Source organism: Poecilia reticulata, linkage group LG20 (assembly GCF_000633615.1).
Source record: "Poecilia reticulata strain Guanapo linkage group LG20, Guppy_female_1.0+MT, whole genome shotgun sequence".
Classification (NCBI taxonomy): domain Eukaryota; kingdom Metazoa; phylum Chordata; class Actinopteri; order Cyprinodontiformes; family Poeciliidae; genus Poecilia; species Poecilia reticulata.
Window position 1 is genome coordinate 22,901,936 of NC_024350.1, and position 18,985 is coordinate 22,920,920.

An 18,985-nucleotide genomic window follows, 5' to 3' on the forward strand; every position below is an offset into this window, starting at 1 on the left:
TATATTTGATTTAGAGTTTGCTTCTTTCAGCCAGAAGGACACATGTATAGTATTCTTCAGAAGCCTCTTTGTTTCACTTAAACGTGATTAGTGTCCAATGCTGCCCTCTACAGGTAAAAATGAGTAAACGACAGGAGTGTAGTATCTGGGTGTAGTAAGGCCTACAGCCTGAAACAACTTGCGCTGCAGCGGCGGGTAGGAGCAGATCTCCTTCAGGCTCCAGGTGCTGGCCATGTTGGGCCGCTGACCCAGGCCGCTGCAGGGAGCGTCCAGCAGAACCCGGTCGAAACTCTCCGGAGGGAAAGGAGGTCCTGGAGTGATGGGAGTAGTACACTACTGGTTATTTAACTCGACCAGAAACACACAAGAGGATTACAGATGTCATGCTTTACCTTCAGCTTCCTGTGTTGGCTCGTCATCACTAACAGCCCGAGTGCTGTTGAAGCAGAAAGCTTTGATGCTCTGCAAGCTCAGCGTTTGTGCGTTCTGACGAATGCGGTCGATCTTGTTTCGGATTCTGTCCAAGGCCACAACTTCTCCCTGTGCGGGACGGTCGAGGGGGACTTCAGTTCTAATAAGTGTATGCTCTAATTGTGTGAAAATGCTTTTAATTATTTCCAGAAAACAGGAGCGTCACTACAAGAAACATGTATTTCAAAAAGCATGTGCTGAAACTGTCATAAGAGTAAAAAATAAATAAATAAATAAACGGGCAAAAAAGTGTGAAGCCCCACACAAAGCCCATTACCCGTTCTCTAAAATATCCGCAACAAGCAGGGGACGCCCACTCTTCATTCATTGGCATATAAGCAACAGAAAACTTGTTGAGGAGCAGAAAGATGTATAGGGTACATTTTTTTACTTAGAGTCCACATCAAAAACTATCACAGCACCTTATCCCCCATGAGGGCAGCAATGTGGCACGTCTTCCCTCCAGGGGCAGCACACATATCCAAGATCCGCTCTCCAGGTTGGGGCGCGAGCACATGCCCCACCACCACAGAGGGAAGGTTCTGCAAAAAAAAAAAAAAAAAGACAACGTTGGCAGATTATGCAGAGCAGGTTCAACTGGTGACAAGAAAGTTAATAGGCTTTATTAAAGAAAGTCTGGACTCTGTCTGAGTTTATCAGATGACCAATTTATCATCCTCGCTTTAATAGGCTCTGACAGAAATACCTGCAGGAACACCATGCTGGGCAGAAGACCGTCGAAGGAGGGACTCTTGTAAAGTGGATCGACCATTCGAACACCCACACCTCTGGAAACACACGTCGCCATAGAGATATTTTATGAGCACTGGTGTACAGATGTAGACATTTCTGCTTTCTGAAGAAGTGTGTTGTATCTAGTGTTTATTTCCTTGGATATTGCAAAAATTAAATTTCCTCCTTTCACGGCTTTGAAATGTGCTGCAAGTTGAGATGTCAAGCAAAATTAAAATAAACTCAGTTTTCTATTAACAAACTGAGTTATAAACAGTGAAAACAGTTAAAGACCAGACGGCAACAAAAATGCCAATTATTTATTTACATCTAAAGAATGATTACACTTAAGTTTATTATTTTATTTCTGTTAAAAGATAACTTGTTTTAGTAGATAGAGGAGAAAAATAGTGTAATAAGAAGTACCAGATAAATATGAAAAGCTTCGTGAAAATAAATGAGTGTGTAATTGTAAAGTGGAAGGTAGATGCACTTAAATCTACAATAAAATCTCAACCCAACAGAGTTTCTCCGCAACCATCTTCTCACATCATTCACATTATCCTGAAACTTTTGTGGCTTGCTGCTGGTTAGAAAAAAGAAAACATTCAACCACCTGGCCGGGGTTTCAGTGGCGAAGATGGCCGAGCGATCCATCTCTGCAACTCCGTTCCCCACAAACACCTTGCTTCCCTGGAATCTTGTCGCTCCACGAGTGCACCTTCCTTCTAAATCGGAGAAGACCGCCACCATGTCTCCCGCCTTCATGTCTGAAGACAAAAACACGACATGAAGGGCTGCTGGAGGACACGAGAAAGACAGTTGAAGTGATATTAAATACGGCTATGTTACACTTGGGGCTGGCGACGATCCCTGGGGCGAAGACGTGAGCTCCTCTGAGTACGGCGCTGCCACACTGAGCGTCCACCACCAGCTCAGAGCTCAGCCGCTCCACCGCCCTGAGGATTCAGAGGAACACATGCATTTCTTACATGTATTTCTATAGTTCTTCATTTGATTTCCAAGCTGAGGTTTTGGGTTCCCGTTGAGTGCGAGCTGCAGAGACATTCGGAACTATGTCCCGCCATTCCTCGCATACCTCGGGCCGTCAACAGGAAGTAGCAGCACATCTGCGATTCGTGGGTGTGGCGCAATCTGGACAGACGGTTCTTCTGCTGACGAGCCGCATTTCTGCTGCTTAAGAAATAAAAGTAAGTCTCTCATCTGTGACTCTAGTGAAAACTTAATACACGTAAATTCTCTTTGCTCACCTTCTTGAGCTCTTCCTCCAGACTGAGCCTGATGTCCTCCAGAGGAGCCAGGTGAGTGCTGGCTCGCACACACGTGGTAGAAGGCGGGTGAGACAAACATGTGAGCAGCTTCTGGAAACGACTTTCTGCCTCCTGGGGACCCACAGCAGCTAACACCTGAGCAATTTACAATCAACATGAGAAACACTTCGTTTTCAGAACAGGTAGTTCTGAAATGGAAGGTGTTAGCATGGTTTCAAGAGTTTTTAATATAGTGGAGTGTATTTTCAACGGGGTCGAGGTCAGGCTACTTGCTAAACGCTAGTGTGCTTTATCCATTCTAAAACCAGATTCGATGTGTTTAGAATCAATTTTCTGCAGGAAAATTTCATTGTGTCTAAATGTCAACCTTGTCGCTTAATGGTCTGCAATCTGCAGTTCGAGAGGCAGAGATGCCTCTTTGGTCCTTCTACAATGGACAACTGATGTTTTAAGTACAGAAATAATAACAAACGCAGATTTTAGCAGGTTTCCATTGAATAATTGCATCGAGTTTTCACAATGAAAACTTATTGCATCCTTTATCCACAAATGGAGAAAACATGGACAAACCTTCCTAGAGTAGCAAGCTATCAAACTTACTCCCAAGAGTGCACTGAAAACTTATCCAGGAAGGACTAAAAAGAACTCTAACAAAAAAAAATACAAACAATCACCTCACAATCCCCAAGAAAAATATTGATGATTCCTAATACATTTGGGCCATCAGTTCATGACCTTAAGCTCATGTGTGCTTTGATATTGATAGGATAATGATCCTACATCGTCCTACAGCAGATTTAGAGCGCACACGCAACTCTAAATCTGAATGTTTCCAAGAAACAAAATAAAGGTTTTGGAATGACCTAGTCAAAGTCTGGAATTAAATCAGATAGAGATAATGTTCCATAAACTTAAACAGGCAGTTTTGTGCTTAAGAGACTGACAATATAACTGAATTTAAACAATTCTGCAAAACAAAGACCAGAGAAATATTAGACAGTTATGCAAACGACTCATCAGTTATAAGATGTCATAAGATGGCAGTTGTGGCATGTGTTGCTGCAAGCAGAATGTTATGCAAAAATAAGAAAAAAAATCACAACTATGACATAGCGTGCTCATACTCACAACTCAAGATTATAATCTGTTTCCAAGAAATACTTACCTCTTTGTTTAGGAAGACATTTCTAAGATATCCTGTCACTTCTGGCTTCAGGGAGATTTTTGGAAAGACTGACATTTCTCCTGTGTGCATCGCGACGTAATTCTGTTAACAGAAACTGAACAAAAATGCTTTTGGACATTTCTGAAATACTGATAAACATCACTGACTGGAGACTTTTCTGGAAATCTATCAGAGACTTGACTGTGATAAATGACTCCTGCTTTGAATGACTCAGAATACACAATTCAAAAACCATGTTCAATGGTTATGTTGATTTTTGTAAAACTAAATGGGCTCTAAAGTAATGATATAACAACCGACACCTCTGACCTATTTAGCAAGTTCACTTTTTGTGAACATTTATAAAATTAGCATTAATACTGATTTTAAGCAGATAAACTTTACCGAAATGTGTAATTCCATACTTACGGCATGGTTCAGATCTGATGGTTGTTTAGACTACTACTTCCGCATACGTCACTGAGAAAGTCACATGGCAAAAACCATCCCCCTCACCAGCCTGTTTTAGTTTCAACGCATTCCTGAATGTACTTATATATTATTATTATTATTATTATTATTATTATTATTATTATTATTATTATTATTATTATTATTATTTATTATTATTATTATTATTATTATTATTATTATTATTAGTCAAATTATGGACTCAGATTTACTCGAAATAAAAAAAGTTACTAATTTAATTTCAATTTCAACATTTACATACAAAGTTGCATCTATATGTTTTAAAATGTGTTTTTGACTGTAAAAACCGAACATAGACGAAGGGGGAGGGAGGGAATCAAACGTAAGTCGTGTTACGTCATTGCGTAACACGCTGACAAGTGAATAGTCGGGATTGCTCTTCTGTGAGCAGCTAACTGGCAGAAGTCCTACCCAGCTGTGTGGACGTTTAACAGCCGTTTGTCCGATTTGTTGCGTCTTGCATTTTTTTCAATAACTATTTATTACATTACGTTATTCATCCTCCCGTTAGGTATATTTTAAAGAAACGGACGCGCATGGAGTCTTTGTTTTCGGGAATGCGCTTTGTTGTAGAGAAAATGTGCAGTTAGTCTTATCTACCGCAGCCAGGCTCGGACCGCCGCCGCCGCACGGTGTGGACAACCAGGGAGCGGAGAGAAGCTAAAGGGCTGCTGTTAGCCGACCACCCCGAAACCGACCAGAACGATGGGCCTGATTTTCGCAAAACTGTGGAGCTACTTCTGCAACCAAGGTAGGTGTCGTGTTTGGAGATGGAAAAGAAAAAAAAGGTAATCACACTGTTACGGTTCACAGCGAGCTCAAGTCTACCGGAGATAATGGAAGCCCGTTAGCTTGAAGTGAGCAGCAAGAGCCCCAACAACATATTGAAGGGGTGAATTATCTCGCCACGCATCTATCTTCGGCTCTGAGTTGTCCTCTTCTTTGTTCGGGTTAAGTGACAAAACAACAACTAAAACTCTCAATGTGTCCATCCGAGCCACCGCGGCGGCGCTTAATCTGTTTATCACGTAGTGGACGACATAATTACATGAAGTAAGAGAGCCTGCCTCAGTTTATCCAGTTTGTCAATCAGCTTTAGTTCACTATCCGGGACACAAAGCATTGCATAACGTATCATGGGCTTTCTAAGAGTTTGATGAGCTAGATAACATTTTCTACAGTGCTCCACTCCATCGAAAACTGGATAGTACAGGGTTTTATTGCAGTTTTGAAATGAACTTGAACGCTTTTCCTGGCCCCGAATAAGTTGACATAAAATATAGAAACTTCAAGATCCTCCCAGTGACGATGATAACCTGCATATTAGCTGTGTATAAACACAGCTAATATGCTGTGCTTACACAGTACAACTTTTTTTTTTTCTTTTTTTAATGAAGTCTTTTAAAACTTTGCTCACACGTTATTACATAGTTCATTGTGGTGTGGCCAAGCCCTACATCTGTTATTTTCTTAAGAAGGACCGTGGTTTTATAATAAAGAACAATGTTTAATTGAAGATGACTTGAGCTTTGATGGAAGATAACACAACGCAGCATTTCCCCCCCACCTCCCCCACTGCTGGTGAGCTGCCACACTTTTCCTTCACTTATCAAGATATTCAGTCCTACTAGGAAATATTTACAGTATGGAAAAACAAAAACAGTCATGGAGTGGAAAGTAAAGGTGTCCCACCCATCAGGTACCACTGGTTCATGTCGACAGTTGGCAATCTAAAAGCAGCATGTGTGTTAATCTGACTGCAGTCGCCTGCTAAGTTCCTCAACGACTTACCCAGTTAAGGTTTAAAACGGAACATTATGGCAATGATAAAGTGGGTATTTTTATAGTTATTATATTGGTCATGTCATTTGACCTTGAAGAAAATTTAAATCTTAATTTCTCTCCAATTTCATAAGAACTACTGCTAATTGACTGTTTTTTGGGAGGGGGGGGGGGGTTGTTTCTAGGGATGCAGGCAATTGACTTTCGATTAATTGTTGATTATTGGTATATTGGATCAAAATTATTTTCAATCAATTAATAACTTTTGCTTGGACTTTCTTTTAGTGCTGACATTTGACCACCATACCAGAATGGGAAAGATAAACTGTCTAAATAGAGTTATTGTGACATTGTGAAATAAGTTTCACAATGTCTTTTTTTTCTTCTTCTTTCTTTTAATCGAGCATATTATGAAAATTTAGCCCTTGTTGCTTTCCAGAACAACACCGAAAAACAACCGTGGTTTTTTTTGTTTTGTTTTGTTTTTTTAATGGTGGCTTATTGGTTAATTGTTAGTTGATCAATATGATTAGTCAACTTTAGATTAACTAATCAGTAACTTGCATCGGTAGTGGATTCATTTTTGCAAAACACTTAGTTGCTACATTTAATAACTGTATTCTGATGATGGTTGAGTTGTTTCATTGTGTGTGTTGGGGAAATAAAAGCAATATTAATTAATCTGAGCTGCTTTAATGAACCTGGGCTCAGTTAAAATGCTTAAAAATCTCCAAATGTAATCATAAACAATAAAGGTATGTTGCAAGACCTTAAGTCTCTGTGCACAGTGCACGTGGCCACACACACGCACGCACGCACGCACACACACACACACACACACACACACACACACACACAAAGCTTTCACATGAAACCATTACAGATTCTCTGAAACTTCTGCAAACATATTGTCTGCTTCTTCTGGGTGGTTCCAAAGAAAACAAAAGAAGTGGAGGTGAGAACAAGAGTGGATACGTACGACTGGACTCAAGGAAAGTGCCTGAAGGAAAATGTTTTACTAGACTGGATTCTTAAAAGAGCTCCCATACAGCATGCTTAAAGAAGGCAACACATTGAGTTCAGATGGCATGGAAGCAAGATTAATCAATTTGCATTGGCTAAGAACCGACAGGAACTCTTGGTGTGGGATACACAGAAAACTCCACATAGTTGATGCATAGATTACATTCTTAATTGAGCTTTCTTAGGAAGAGACATGAGCTTAACTGCATGGTGAGTATCTCAAAGAATCTGCCATTAGTTACTGCAGTTTAAACATTTGTGAGGTCGTTATTAAATTTCAGAGCTTTGTGTTGCAGCTTTTTTATTTTAAATTGCCATAATAAATATTTACGAGCAGTGATTTTTTTTTTTTTTTTTTTTTTTGACTGTTCGCTACGAACAGATTAGCCGTGTTTATAAAGGATAAAGTTGTAGTGAAGTTTAAAGCAGGATTAGGTTTCTAGAAACGACACCCCAAACAGCAGAACAGGGTACAATTGTGCTGTAATCGGAGAAGCTGCAGTATCCACAACTTAATATGTTAACAGGGCAATTCTTCACAAATATGGACTGTGTGGAAAAGGAAAGCACAATTGTTGGGGTAAAAAAAATAACAATTTCTGTTTGCAGCTTTTGACATGCCATATACAGAAGCATGTAAAGAAGGTGCTCTGGCACGAAGCTGAACTTTTGTTTTGCACATTCGGAACACAACATCCACACAGTGGTGATGGCATCATGCTGTGGAGTCCTACTTGGTCAGGAGACGGATAAAGCTAAAAACAGGGCGACAATGAGGGTCCAGGAACTTCAAGAGACTAAGGAAGAATTTGAGACTTTGGAAGGGGTTCACCCTCCTGATTTAAAAATACATAACACTTTTTTTTTTTTAAGTTTTTTTTTTATTATTTAAATATATAAATTTTCACTAGTTTGTGTTTTTTCACATAAAGTCCCTATGAAGTCCAAGTTTGTGGTTGCAGCATAGGAAAATCTGAGAGTTCAGGAGAATACTTCAGTCAGAGAGTGGAAAATAGTCAAAGATGAGAATAAAATCTCTTCCCGTCGTGTCTCGGCTTTATAAAACATCAGGTGAGAGATTCTGTGTTCATGCACACATTTTATCTGCTGGCATTGCTTGTCATCAACACATGGTAGCAGGCCATGAAGGAAGCAATACACAATGTATATCCTGCAAAAGCGAGCATAGTTCATCCTGACCAGCAGAACTTCCTTCCCTCTGCGAGTCAGAGGGACAGAAATGTTCATGTTGGCTCCCTTACTGTGTTTATTCAGCCTAAATCCTCCCTGTAGTTCTTATGAATGGTAAGAAGTGATGTCAGGGAAAACTGAGACAGGAAGTTCAGAGAGTGATTATTTTTTTCTTTAAAATGTGCTGCTGTAGGTGTCTGGGGTGAGGGTGTGCGCTTTGTGTTGACTGAAAACATCACGTTTAGTTTTTTTTTTTCCCCCTCCTCTCTGCCACGTAGTGCTGTTACAGTAAACAGTGCAGTTTGTGTCTTTCCTCAGATCGTAAAACAAATCCTGGTTCACTGTTTTTGTCACAGAGCACAAGGTGATTATTGTGGGTCTGGACAACGCGGGGAAAACCACCATCCTTTACCAATTGTAAGTACAATCTTTGAAACCAACCTGAAAAACATAAACTGAATTTTTTTCCCACTACTCTTGGATTCTTTCACTTTTTTATTATTATTTTATTGTACAGTCTGATGAATGAGGTTGTTCATACATCGCCCACCATTGGGAGCAATGTGGAGGAAATAGTGGTGAAGAACACCCACTTCCTGATGTGGGACATAGGTGGACAGGAATCGCTGAGGTCCTCCTGGAACACCTATTACTCCAACACAGAGGTCAGAACCACGTTACGTTTTTAGGTCAGCATTGTTCCAAACTTTTTCCCAGCACTCTTGTCTTGGGTGTAGGGGGGGGGGAGGATTATTTTCCATGTTTCCTTCTCCTGAGTGGCAGTTGGTGCGTTTCATTCAGAGCTCAGACTGCAGCAGGGGTCGCCGATGTCAGCTGGGTTAACTTTATCACAAAGGAGTCTGTCTCAGAGGCAAAGTTGGGGTCAGCTGCCGCAGTACTTGGGATATAAAAGGACAAAGGAAAAAAAAAACGAAACAGGAGAGGCAGATGTGTTGGGGACAATGCTGAGACACCACCAACACTTCACTCACGATGGGAGTCATTTAACAAAAGCTTTTATTACATCTTGGTACGTCATTTCTGAAAAATATTCTGATCTTCGTGCTTATTAGTGTTTTAAACTGAAGTTTAAAATTTGAATGAGGAAGGTCAACAGGAAACATCCTTGTTCATCTTTCACTTTGAAGTGGCTTAAAAACAAACGCAAGGATTTTCAAATCGGCACAGAGAGAATCCTTTTATATGAATAAAATTATTCATATAGAAGTTGAAGTTTTTCTAGATTCCCTGTTGCATCCTGACCGTGTCCATCCCTTTGCTCAAGTCAAGTAGTCATGTTACAACCCTCTCATGATTGGTGTGATATTTACATGTTAAATACGCCATGTCAACCCATTTGCAACTTCCTCTAGAGTCGATTTGATTTTAGTGCCGTCTCGAAACATTTCTTTGGTCTCCGGTCATTGAAGGCTCCTATTTCTCATTCAGAAGAGGTTGTCGGGTTGAGCGTCCGAGCGACTGGATATGCCCACCCGTCGTGTCGCATTTAATTCCTTTAAAAGTCGCTCTGTGATTTTTCTCTCTGCAGTTCATTATTCTGGTGGTGGACAGCACCGACAGGGAGAGACTGGCCATCTCTAAAGAGGAGCTCTACAGGATGTTGGCTCATGAGGTGGGCGACGCTCCAGGAAGGAAATAAGCTTAACTTGTGCCATAGTTGCGCCATTGTCAAGAACTTGCAGATCAGAAGGTGTGACTTAAGCTGCATTGTTCTCTGAATTGTCCCCCTCAGGACCTGCGGAAGGCAGCCGTGTTAATATTCGCCAACAAGCAGGACATGAAGGACTGCATGTCGGCAGCGGAGATCTCCAAATACCTCACCCTGAGCTCCATCAAAGACCATCCCTGGCACATCCAGTCCTGCTGCGCTCTGACAGGAGAGGGGTGAGACTGTCTACTGGTTTACAAACCAGCCTCAGATGATTACTTAAGATTTCTCCTTCTGTTCAGAAAATGGAATAGAAGGAAAGCGATCCATGTTCTTTTTCTTATTTGTTTGATTAAAAATCACACGGTTATAGTATATTTTCAGCCCCTTTTTAGAATGACGCCACTAAATAAAATTCCGTTCTGACCAGAAGGGTCTGGGCTCACCTCGCAGCAAGACAACAACCCCAATGGACCATTCCTGAGAATCTGTGGGGAAACTTGAAATTTGATATTCCGACACTCTCAAACTAATCTTACTGGATTTACAGGCTTTTTGTTTGTAGAACATTTTGAAAAATACACGTTTTCCATTCAATTGTACTACTATCACATAAAATCCCCAAAAATACATTAAATCCATGTTAAAACGATAAAGTTCAAGGTTAGGAAGATTTTAGCTGTTATAGAGTGACTTTCAAAACTACAGCCAAGTCCACATTTTTCATACTTGTGGTAGATTTATAGTTTTAATTCATCCAAAATGTTTTCTAAAATGATGTTTAAAGCATATTTATTTAATTTTTTGCTTTGCTAGCCAGCTGTTTGCACGTTTCCACTGGAATGTCACTTTTGACATAAGAGTCAAAAGTGACTCTTGTCTTTCCATCACTGTACACTTAAACCCCATCCACAGATTCAACTCAGGATTCTGGTGATTAAGTTAAGATCACTTTACTCAGACCTCTGGCAGATTGAGGTTGAATTTTGGGCTTAACTGCAGGCCTTTGAATCTGTCTCGCTAGAAGAGCCGGTAGCCACCAGGTGTCGCTTTTTTTTTTCACTAAACGGTCTCCTTTGAACTTGATCGTTTATGCATGAGTCAATTTAAGATGCTAGCATTGTCATAAGCAGCTGAAAATAAAGTCCTGTGTGGGTTTTGGGTCTTGAATCTCATTACGTCTCTTGTTTGTTCCAGTTTATGTCAAGGCCTTGAATGGATGACCTCCAGAGCTGGACTCAGATAGCCCCCCTGTCCTGCCATCAATGCCTGACTACCTGCACCTCTCCCTAATGAGGTGGCACACCATTTTTGTCCTTACTGGCTTCCTTTTTTTTTTTTTTTTTTTTTTTTTTTTTTTTGTCTTCAGTGACACAACAACAGGCAGCACCGCCGACGAACCACCACAAAATCATTTGGTGGAGTCGGAGCCAAAACAAAGACTGCGAAGAAGGTTGTCAGTCAAGGACAATTTACACTACATGCATATCATGTCGCGTTACATCTCACAAGCCGAGTACTTTAAGGGAACTTTAATATGGTGCAGCTTTCTACAGGTCAAACGGAGGAGTTACACAGTATTATGAAAGCAGCTCCAATGATTATATTCACACTAAGATGTTCTATTAATTTGACACAATGATGTTTTTATTTGGTCCTCATTCTAAGCACAGATGTTTGTTACATTTTGTTTCAGGTTCATAAGCTACAGTCATCATGTCTCACATTTATTTGGAGTTTTTAAACCAACTTGTTTTTTTCTTTTGCCATAAATGATCCAGCCAATGTTGACGTGGTAAATTTGGAAGATGAAAAATCGCTTAAACATCAATTGGACTGCAAGTGGAAGCTTGGGTTTTAACAGTATTTCTCAGCATTTTATAAACAATGCATTGAGTTATTTAATTTTAGTTTTGCTCTATAGTCATTTTAGTGATTAAGAGGGTTAGTTTGTAGGCTTATTTTACTCCATCTTTCTCTGGAACTGTTTTTGTACAATTTAAACAAAGGGATCGGCGGAAGCCACTATGAAACGGGTGCCAAGCGTTTACAGGAAACTGCTTGCACCGCAAGGTTCGGTGGTCGACGGCAGGCAGGATGGTACCGACTCGACGTTTCAGCTCTGGTACTTGATATTCAGCCTTAATACAACCTCTCTAGTCCGCCCGATTCGTTTCCTCTTCCGGCTTGTCAAATGAATCCTTTACCATCGCATCTATGCACGTGCCACTTTGAGAACTTGTTATACAAGTTCAGACGTGGTCAAATTTGGAGGTGCACGGCTTGCAGTGAGCCTGAGTCGTCAGGCGGCCAGATAAACAGGAAGTTGAACCATGCACCAGTTAACTCTGCGGCAGTGAGGCTTCCAGCTGGAGCTCACAAAGCAAGGAAACGGGTCACATGCTGTGGTGACATCTCGTCTGCATTATGTACTGCATTTGTTTTTTCATTAAACTGTTGTTTTTGAACAAGTGTTCCGTCATCCTTTAAAGGGAGCGAGTCCTCCGTCGGTACATCAGGTAGCGTTCCAGGTAGGTACACAATGGAGAGTTCCTGAGTCTTTACGGGAATATTTCCTTTATAAGACTCAATTTTCATAATCAGTTTCAAATATCACATTGAAGTACAGAGTTTAATGGCAGATATTTCTAACGCGAGAACCCCTTCACATGTGGATGTGCACGAGAAACTAGAGTACAAAGAGGCAGGACACAAGGAATTGCAGGGAAAAGATGAAATGAAAAGCATATTTTAAGGAATAAAGTCTGAAAAAACTTCTCAGAACTACCCAGACTTGAGGAAAATGCCAAAATCAAATTTCAAAGAATAAAACCATTTTGCTCAGATCCACCAGCATGAGTGATAAACTCCTCCTTCATCCATGTAGCTGAGAGTATCTTGATGAGATACTCATCAAATGATGCATCTATTAAATATGATCCAACCTGGCCGATTCCCAGTTATTCACCATGAAACTTTACAAGCAGCTGTTGCGGTAAAACTCTGCTCTGAATCGGTGCTGCAATGAGATTTGTTGGGTTGGATCAGTTTCACCCACATCTTTCATGTCACAATACTGAACACTTTCATTGTTCTGTGCACCATCCTCTGTCAGGCGTGTGAATCTACTCCAGTGACATTCCAACAGGTTGAATATATTAACATTGAGAACATGTTCCCAAAATATCAGTGAATATTTTGCACTGATATTACACTATTTGGAAAACAGAGGTGCACATTATTAAAAATTACATTCAAAAGCTATTACAGGTCATTTTAGAGATTCTCATAAAAACCCAAAACTTAAGTTTCTTACAAGACTAGAAGATTATGCAATGCAAGTTATTGTTTCCTTCTGCTAAACTTTTAATTAACATGTCAAGATATCACAGTCCGCTTCATTGTTATGACTTTTTATGGTTCAATATTCAGCACTTACCAAGATTGCATAGAATGTTTAAATTATATTTCCTTTATACTATTAAAACAAATATACATTACCTGTAAACCATAGTAATCAAAATAAATATTTCCTGTATAATTAACTTTTTGACTACATTCCTAGATAAACCTAGAAGCCAAACCTTCCATTGTTCCAGTTCTGTTGTGGGAGAAGAAATTCAGGCCATTAAGATATAAACACCAATTTATTACGGTCTGTACTACTGGCCAATGAAAACAAGGCACAGTAGTCTTAAAAGGACACTGAACCAATCCCATCTTTTAATGAGCGTAAAAGTAGCCGTGCAGTTTTTGAAACGTCTAATCGGTACTCTAAAAAAAAGTTTACTACACATTCACTTGTTAAAGAACCACTGCAATGAGGCGATGAGCGAATGAAAAAAACAGCAGGAACACACTGAGGAATGGAGCGATAAAATAAACATATCACAAGTGTATATCAGTGAACGTCTAATAAAAGCTGGCATGTTGTCCAAGCTGCAAACCCCTCAGTGTCAGAACAGGTACAGATGAGAACTTGCAGTAAATACCTACCATAAGGTAACGTTTCAGTAATAAAAAGGTTTTTTTAGGATGTCAAACATTTCACAGTAACATCACTTTCACACATAAAAAGACATTGAAGACACAAAGTCGGCTGTCCATTCAGTCCTGTCTGCCTTCCGATCAACTCAGCTCAGCTCAGTCCAGACTTAAATGTTTGTTGTCACTGGTGCTGGTGTAATCTGGACCTCCCCCTCTATTAGGAACAAACCAAACTCTGGCAGTCTTTTGCATCTTTCTCTGCCATAAAATCCACTTCTGCTCAAGCGCCCATGACAAAGTCTTTGGGGAAAAACAAAACACGTAGAGAAGAGCCCACGGGTCAAAAATTATATATTGCGGGTGGTAAAAGGAACTTCTTGTTGCGCTGGGGCGCCTTTACTAAAACGTCCACCACTTTTGTGGCCGCAGAGTTCGCCGTTGGACTGAAAGCGACCAAACATGCTTCAGTCCCAAACAACAAAACGCCTTCGGATGAGGCAGCAAAACTCCCATGGATTTTACACACACACAAAAAAAGGACAAAGAACAACAGGAGTACGGGTACGGGTGATCTTTGGAGGCTGCAGGTCTGGGATCTACACACACAGAGCTCTGGGGAACCTGAGGAAGAAATTCAAAAATGTTAAGTTGGGAAAGAAACGATGAGAAAAAAAAAAAAAAAAAAACATCTTAAGCCGTGATTAATCTCACCCTTCTTCGGTGAAGCCGTCCATCTCTTCTTCGTCCTCCAGCTCCATGTCCAGCTCGTTGTCGAGGCAACCTCGGCCGTAGCCACTAAGAACACTGTAAATAATCGCATTGGTTTTATATCTTTCAGCAAGATCCATCTTTAGGTATTATTGTTCTACTATATACATTTTTTAAGAATTTTTTTTTTTGCCAATTTGTTGCTGAACAAATAAAGATAAAGCCTAATCCCAGACAAAACAAGCTTCAGTGCTTTATCCTGGTGACAAGGCAGAAGGAAACTAATCAAGTCGATTTAGACAACATCCTGTTTTATCTTCTGTAATGTCGCTTAAACCTTTTTGATTTTTGTTCCAGTTAAATGATGGAAATTCTTGGCTTTGTTTGCAGGTAATACAGCAAAAAGAAAAAAATATATATATTGACTGTTCAACCTGCTCAACACTAATCTGAAAGATGTGGGTGAAACTAATCTAATAAGAGGAAAATTGGCCAATATGTTCATCTCTGATTCATCCACTACATTGTTCAAAACTCTGCCTCATAAGTTCAGATCTCGTGTCGTTTCTGACATCATTGATCCAAATGCACACAAAGAAATCTCTGGTCTGCTTTTGGGTGCCCTTTAAAAGAAGAAAAAAAAAAAAAAGCAACTAAACTTTTTACTAGGTGGCATCTTTAATAAGTAATGCTTACTGGCACAGACCTGACGGAGCGACAGGTGAAGAACACGATCCTCTTCAGTTTTTTGTTGTAAAAGAAGTAGTTGAAGGACCAGAGGCTCCCCTCTTCACCAAAAGGATCAGAATCAAGATCCGGGTTGTAGCTGAGAAACAAGGAGAAACAAAAGTGACTCCCATCTTTCAGAACGGTGCGTTTAAGCGTCGTAAACCACCAGAACGCCGACCTGTAGATGTCGCAGCTCTGCAGGTTGATCTCCTGGTCGATGGCGTTCCACAGCTCGGGTCCCACGGAGTTGAACTCTTCTCCCACCGAGGAGAACAAGCTGCTGTTCACCGCGTTCACCACCTGAGGAGAGAACTAGCTTAGCGACGTCTCCTCGTACTTCCAGAACAGTCACACCTCCTGCGGCGGCAGAAGCGCTCACCCAGTTGAGGCTGGGCTCTCGGCTGAACTCGTGGGCCCGGGCGGCGCTGAAGTCGTAGTCCGGCCTGAAGGACTCGTTGAGCGTGGTGATGAGGTAGAACAGAGTCTTCCTGCACACCTTGTCGCTCAGAGGGTTTTCGCCGTCCTCGCTGCTCTTCCCCAGCCTAACAAACAAACACACACAGTGGTCGACATCCCTTAAATACTCCCCCGTTGCCCTCTCCGATTTCTGCTGAACTGGACCGCTGTGCTTACTGAGACGGGCTGGTGGCGCTGGTGGACTGAGGGGGAGAAAGGGCCTCCAGGACGTGTGGCTCCCCCTCCTGGCAGAACTGCTTAAACATGTGTTTGTCGTCTCCTGCCATCTTGCAGGAGTAGCTCTCGATCCTGCAGGACACCAGGAGTTAAAAAGAAATTAAAAAAAAAAAATCATTAATGCATCAAATGAAAACATGATGATAAAGATTATTATTGTAATGTTTGTTTTTATTTATTGGGATGATTTGACGCATAATAGCACCGTTACATTTAGCAAAGTAGAAAGCCATAACATTATCATCCAACTAAACATGCTTTAGGTTGCAATTATAGAAGCATATCTAGGTTTTGCTATAGATTCTCAAGTGGATTTAGGTCTAGACTAAATCCACCAAGCCATTCTAAAATGAATGTGCTTTATTGTAAACCCTTCTATTGTAGCTCTGGTTGTTTTTTCAGGTCTTTACACATTTCTTTCAGAAAGGTCCTGCCTTTGTGCACAATCAGTCATTTCTGCAACGCTGACCCAAGTTACCCTGGAGTTCCTGAGGATTTAAGACACTGAAAGCTACATATACTTTTTCTGTTATGAACTACTATCACATCAAATTCATTAAGTGTGTTTTGGACTATTTATCAAGCTCTGGATGTCCTCCGGAAGCCATGGCAACACAAACGCCTCGCCAGTCGCCGTCAAAGGTCTCCTGCGCTCGCGTATCTGGGTCAGATATCAGCGGGCAGCAGACGGCAGTTGTTTATTTTCCTCCGGTGCGCTCTGAGGTTACACAAGGTGCTACGGCTAAGGATAGAGCGAGTGTGAAAATCCTCCCAGATTCTGACGGCTTTAATTATAGGAACGTCCAAGGGACACGGAGTGGAAATAGCAGCACTGGTGTTCCCAGCACAACACAACACAGCTGACCTTCTGCTTGAATCCTGTTGGCAACAACTCAGCCATTCAGACACAGGACTAGGCAGCGTGCATGTGTAATGAAGGGGGCTCATGCATTAATTAATGGTAAAGCTACTTATTTACCGAAGCAAGTGAGCTTCACCTACTTTTTCTGCTACCTTGTGAAGCCCTCTGCACCTCAATCCCTTACAGATAAGCAAATACTTATGTCACTTCAGCTTGTCTGAACTTGAATCCGTTCTTCGCTACAGCTGTCCTGCGCTGAAAAGACTCCTCCTCCAGTCAGGCTGAAACACCAGCAGAACTCGGCTCTCATGTAACGAGTATGTTAACACTCAGGCCAGCTTAACAACGGCCTCCAAAATAACCACAGAACGCAGTGATCTGCGTCAACCCAGGCCACGGCCACCACACCGCTCAGTTTCACCAGCCCACATCGCGAAACTGCATAGCTGCACAGCCCACTGGAGTTTATGTAATTACACTCCTTTTAGCTGTATCTGCAAGGCCCAGCTGGGAGGCGAGGGTTGCATAACCTGAGGCCTACTGATATGGTTTACAGTCTGCAGACTAAATAACAAGAACATCATCGGTGAACTTTCGACGCGAGCTTTGAAAGGAGGCCCGTAGAGTAGCAAAACACTTTAGTCAAATTGTGCAACCCGTAGAAGGTCGATGCAGCTCCACTGCCCCAATTCAGCACAGGGTCAGTGATCTCTGCATCTACTGGCTGTCCTGTTCCATGACGTCAAAAAGGGAAAACTTTTTTTTTTTTTTTGCTGCACAACAGAAATGCACGATACGGACTGCTCCCTCCAAATGCTTTATGCCAAAAAGTCAGAAGTGCAACCGTGAGGATTTACTCTCTGCATCCAGAAAACAAGAGTCGGGGTCAACTGGAAAATGGTTGAGGAAAAACTGGGGAAAGGTTAATGGTTAAAGCAAAGTTGGGCTCTAGCCATGTTTGTGTCCAATGCACAGTGGAGGATCACAACATACATAACTCAACTTTCCAAAAAAACTCCAAACAGTTCCAAATCCAGCATTTTCAATGACATGTTTAAAGTCTAATTGGATAAAAACTGAAAGTAATTTGTACTCTGCCTTCATGTTATCTTCTGAAAGTCTTGCTCTCTGGCAATGTGATAAAAAATAAGTTTGATCATATAACATTTCCCTTTAAATTGCTTCTTGCACAAGTAATCACTCATATTCGGTCACCACTTCCACACTGAAGGGCTAAAGCATTACTGCAGAAGGGATTCATTTATTTACCTGCCGAGGATACGGGACTCCCCTGTTTCCACACACAGCCGGGAGCTGAGGGCTTCAAAGCTGGAGTTCTCCAACAGCTTCATGGCAGCCTGGGGTAGAAAAAAAAACTACATTAAGATGACATTATAAATCTTATATAAATGAGCAAGTACACTTTTATTCTCAAAGAGTGCCGATTTAGTAAACAGAAAAAGAAACGTACAAGAAGAAGTGCGCAGCAGCGCCCCCCCTTGGATAAATTACAGACCAAAACACTATTTCCTCCAACAGAAAACACTGCCCCTCCCCCACACACACACAGTCTTCCTGGTTCAACACATCGATTTTAATTCACTTACCAAAAAATTATCTTCCACACAGGCAGAGATAAGCAGGTTAGACCTGGTAGCAGTCGACTGCACCGTTAGAAACTCGACCTCTTTTGTCAAAGCGGTTCGCGAGGATTAACGATCCGCGCTTTGTTTTTTCCACCAGCTAACACTAGCTGCTAGCTTGAATATTTATTCTTCGGTCTTCGCCTCAACGCGAACCTAACACCGTGAACTTGAGCTTTGGTATCTTACGGAAGCACTCGGTCGAGCGGGAGACGTTCTGAGGCTCTTTAAGTTTATAGAGAAGCTGCTCTTCCCGATTAAATGCGACGAGATTAAATCCAGAGACAGTTGGCGTCCGTGCAGCGGCATCCCTTTCGACCTGATTTTACAAAACGATCTGTGTCGGGGGGGGATCAAGTCGCTCTTTTGTCAGCGACTCGATCAGAAAAGCAGCAAAAACGCTACTGAGCCTATTAATAAAAAAAAAACACAGCTGAATGCTGTTTCTGTTATTTATCGATAACCTTCAACAACCGCACTGTTCTCACCAAAACAACAGGGTCTACTGTACGTGTTGACCCAGCCCCTTTTCATTTATATACAGGT

At 41.3% G+C, this 18,985-nt stretch overlaps 3 protein-coding genes across 7 annotated transcripts in view; 1 reads left to right on the plus strand and 2 right to left on the minus strand.

The window, feature by feature from the left end:
• nsun6 (NOP2/Sun RNA methyltransferase 6) overlaps positions 1-4,172 on the minus strand; it is a 6,311-nt gene extending 2,139 nt beyond the window's left edge. The window contains exons 1-10 of one of the 4 annotated variants that reach the window (XR_532340.1): positions 4,090-4,172; positions 3,661-3,775; positions 2,475-2,630; positions 2,303-2,400; positions 2,056-2,162; positions 1,820-1,973; positions 1,178-1,259; positions 894-1,013; positions 393-540; positions 183-311 (exon numbers count right to left, since the gene is read on the minus strand). Coding sequence is in view for 3 of the 4 variants with exons in the window: in XM_008396711.1 (XP_008394933.1) it covers positions 166-311; positions 393-540; positions 894-1,013; positions 1,178-1,259; positions 1,820-1,973; positions 2,056-2,162; positions 2,303-2,400; positions 2,475-2,630; positions 3,661-3,750 (1,101 nt within the window). In the remaining variant the exon portion in view is untranslated. The other 3 variants (XM_008396714.2, XM_008396711.1, XM_008396712.1) reach the window with 3 other exon arrangements.
• Positions 4,173-4,498: 326 nt separating this feature from the next.
• arl8 (ADP-ribosylation factor-like 8) lies at positions 4,499-12,285 on the plus strand. Its single transcript, XM_008396715.2, has 6 exons — positions 4,499-4,903; positions 8,505-8,565; positions 8,666-8,813; positions 9,698-9,781; positions 9,902-10,053; positions 11,015-12,285. Exons 1-6 carry the CDS (start codon positions 4,858-4,860, stop codon positions 11,061-11,063), a joined length of 540 nt encoding a protein of 179 aa, XP_008394937.1. The 5' UTR covers positions 4,499-4,857; the 3' UTR covers positions 11,064-12,285.
• Positions 12,286-13,445: 1,160 nt separating this feature from the next.
• Positions 13,446-18,951, minus strand: maf1b (MAF1 homolog, negative regulator of RNA polymerase III b). Of its 2 annotated transcripts, XM_008396716.2 has the most exons (8): positions 18,404-18,951; positions 18,066-18,154; positions 15,875-16,006; positions 15,621-15,783; positions 15,420-15,541; positions 15,219-15,338; positions 14,516-14,608; positions 13,446-14,425 (listed from the first exon to the last, which is right to left on the minus strand). In XM_008396716.2, exons 2-8 carry the CDS (start codon positions 18,146-18,148, stop codon positions 14,401-14,403), a joined length of 738 nt encoding a protein of 245 aa, XP_008394938.1. In that variant the 5' UTR covers positions 18,149-18,154; positions 18,404-18,951; the 3' UTR covers positions 13,446-14,400. The 2 variants fall into 2 exon arrangements, with proteins under 2 accessions (XP_008394938.1, XP_008394939.1); XM_008396717.1 differs by lacking the exon at positions 13,446-14,425 and having other exon boundaries at positions 15,209-15,338.
• Positions 18,952-18,985: the final 34 nt, after the last annotated feature.

Excerpts from the sequence above, each read along its gene's own strand:
- maf1b (XM_008396716.2), bottom strand. The coding sequence starts at position 18,148 with ATGAAGCTGTTGGAGAACTCCAGCTTTGAAGCCCTCAGCTCCCGGCTG. Across the intron at positions 14,609-15,218 it reads TTCACCTGTCGCTCCGTCAG|TGTTCTTAGTGGCTACGGCC; the intron begins GTCTGTGCCAGT and ends GATTATTTACAG. Across the intron at positions 14,426-14,515 it reads GACGGCTTCACCGAAGAAGG|GTTCCCCAGAGCTCTGTGTG; the intron begins GTGAGATTAATC and ends TTTCTTCCTCAG.
- arl8 (XM_008396715.2), top strand. The coding sequence starts at position 4,858 with ATGGGCCTGATTTTCGCAAAACTGTGGAGCTACTTCTGCAACCAAG. Across the intron at positions 8,566-8,665 it reads ACCACCATCCTTTACCAATT|TCTGATGAATGAGGTTGTTC; the intron begins GTAAGTACAATC and ends TTTATTGTACAG. Across the intron at positions 8,814-9,697 it reads CCTATTACTCCAACACAGAG|TTCATTATTCTGGTGGTGGA; the intron begins GTCAGAACCACG and ends TTCTCTCTGCAG.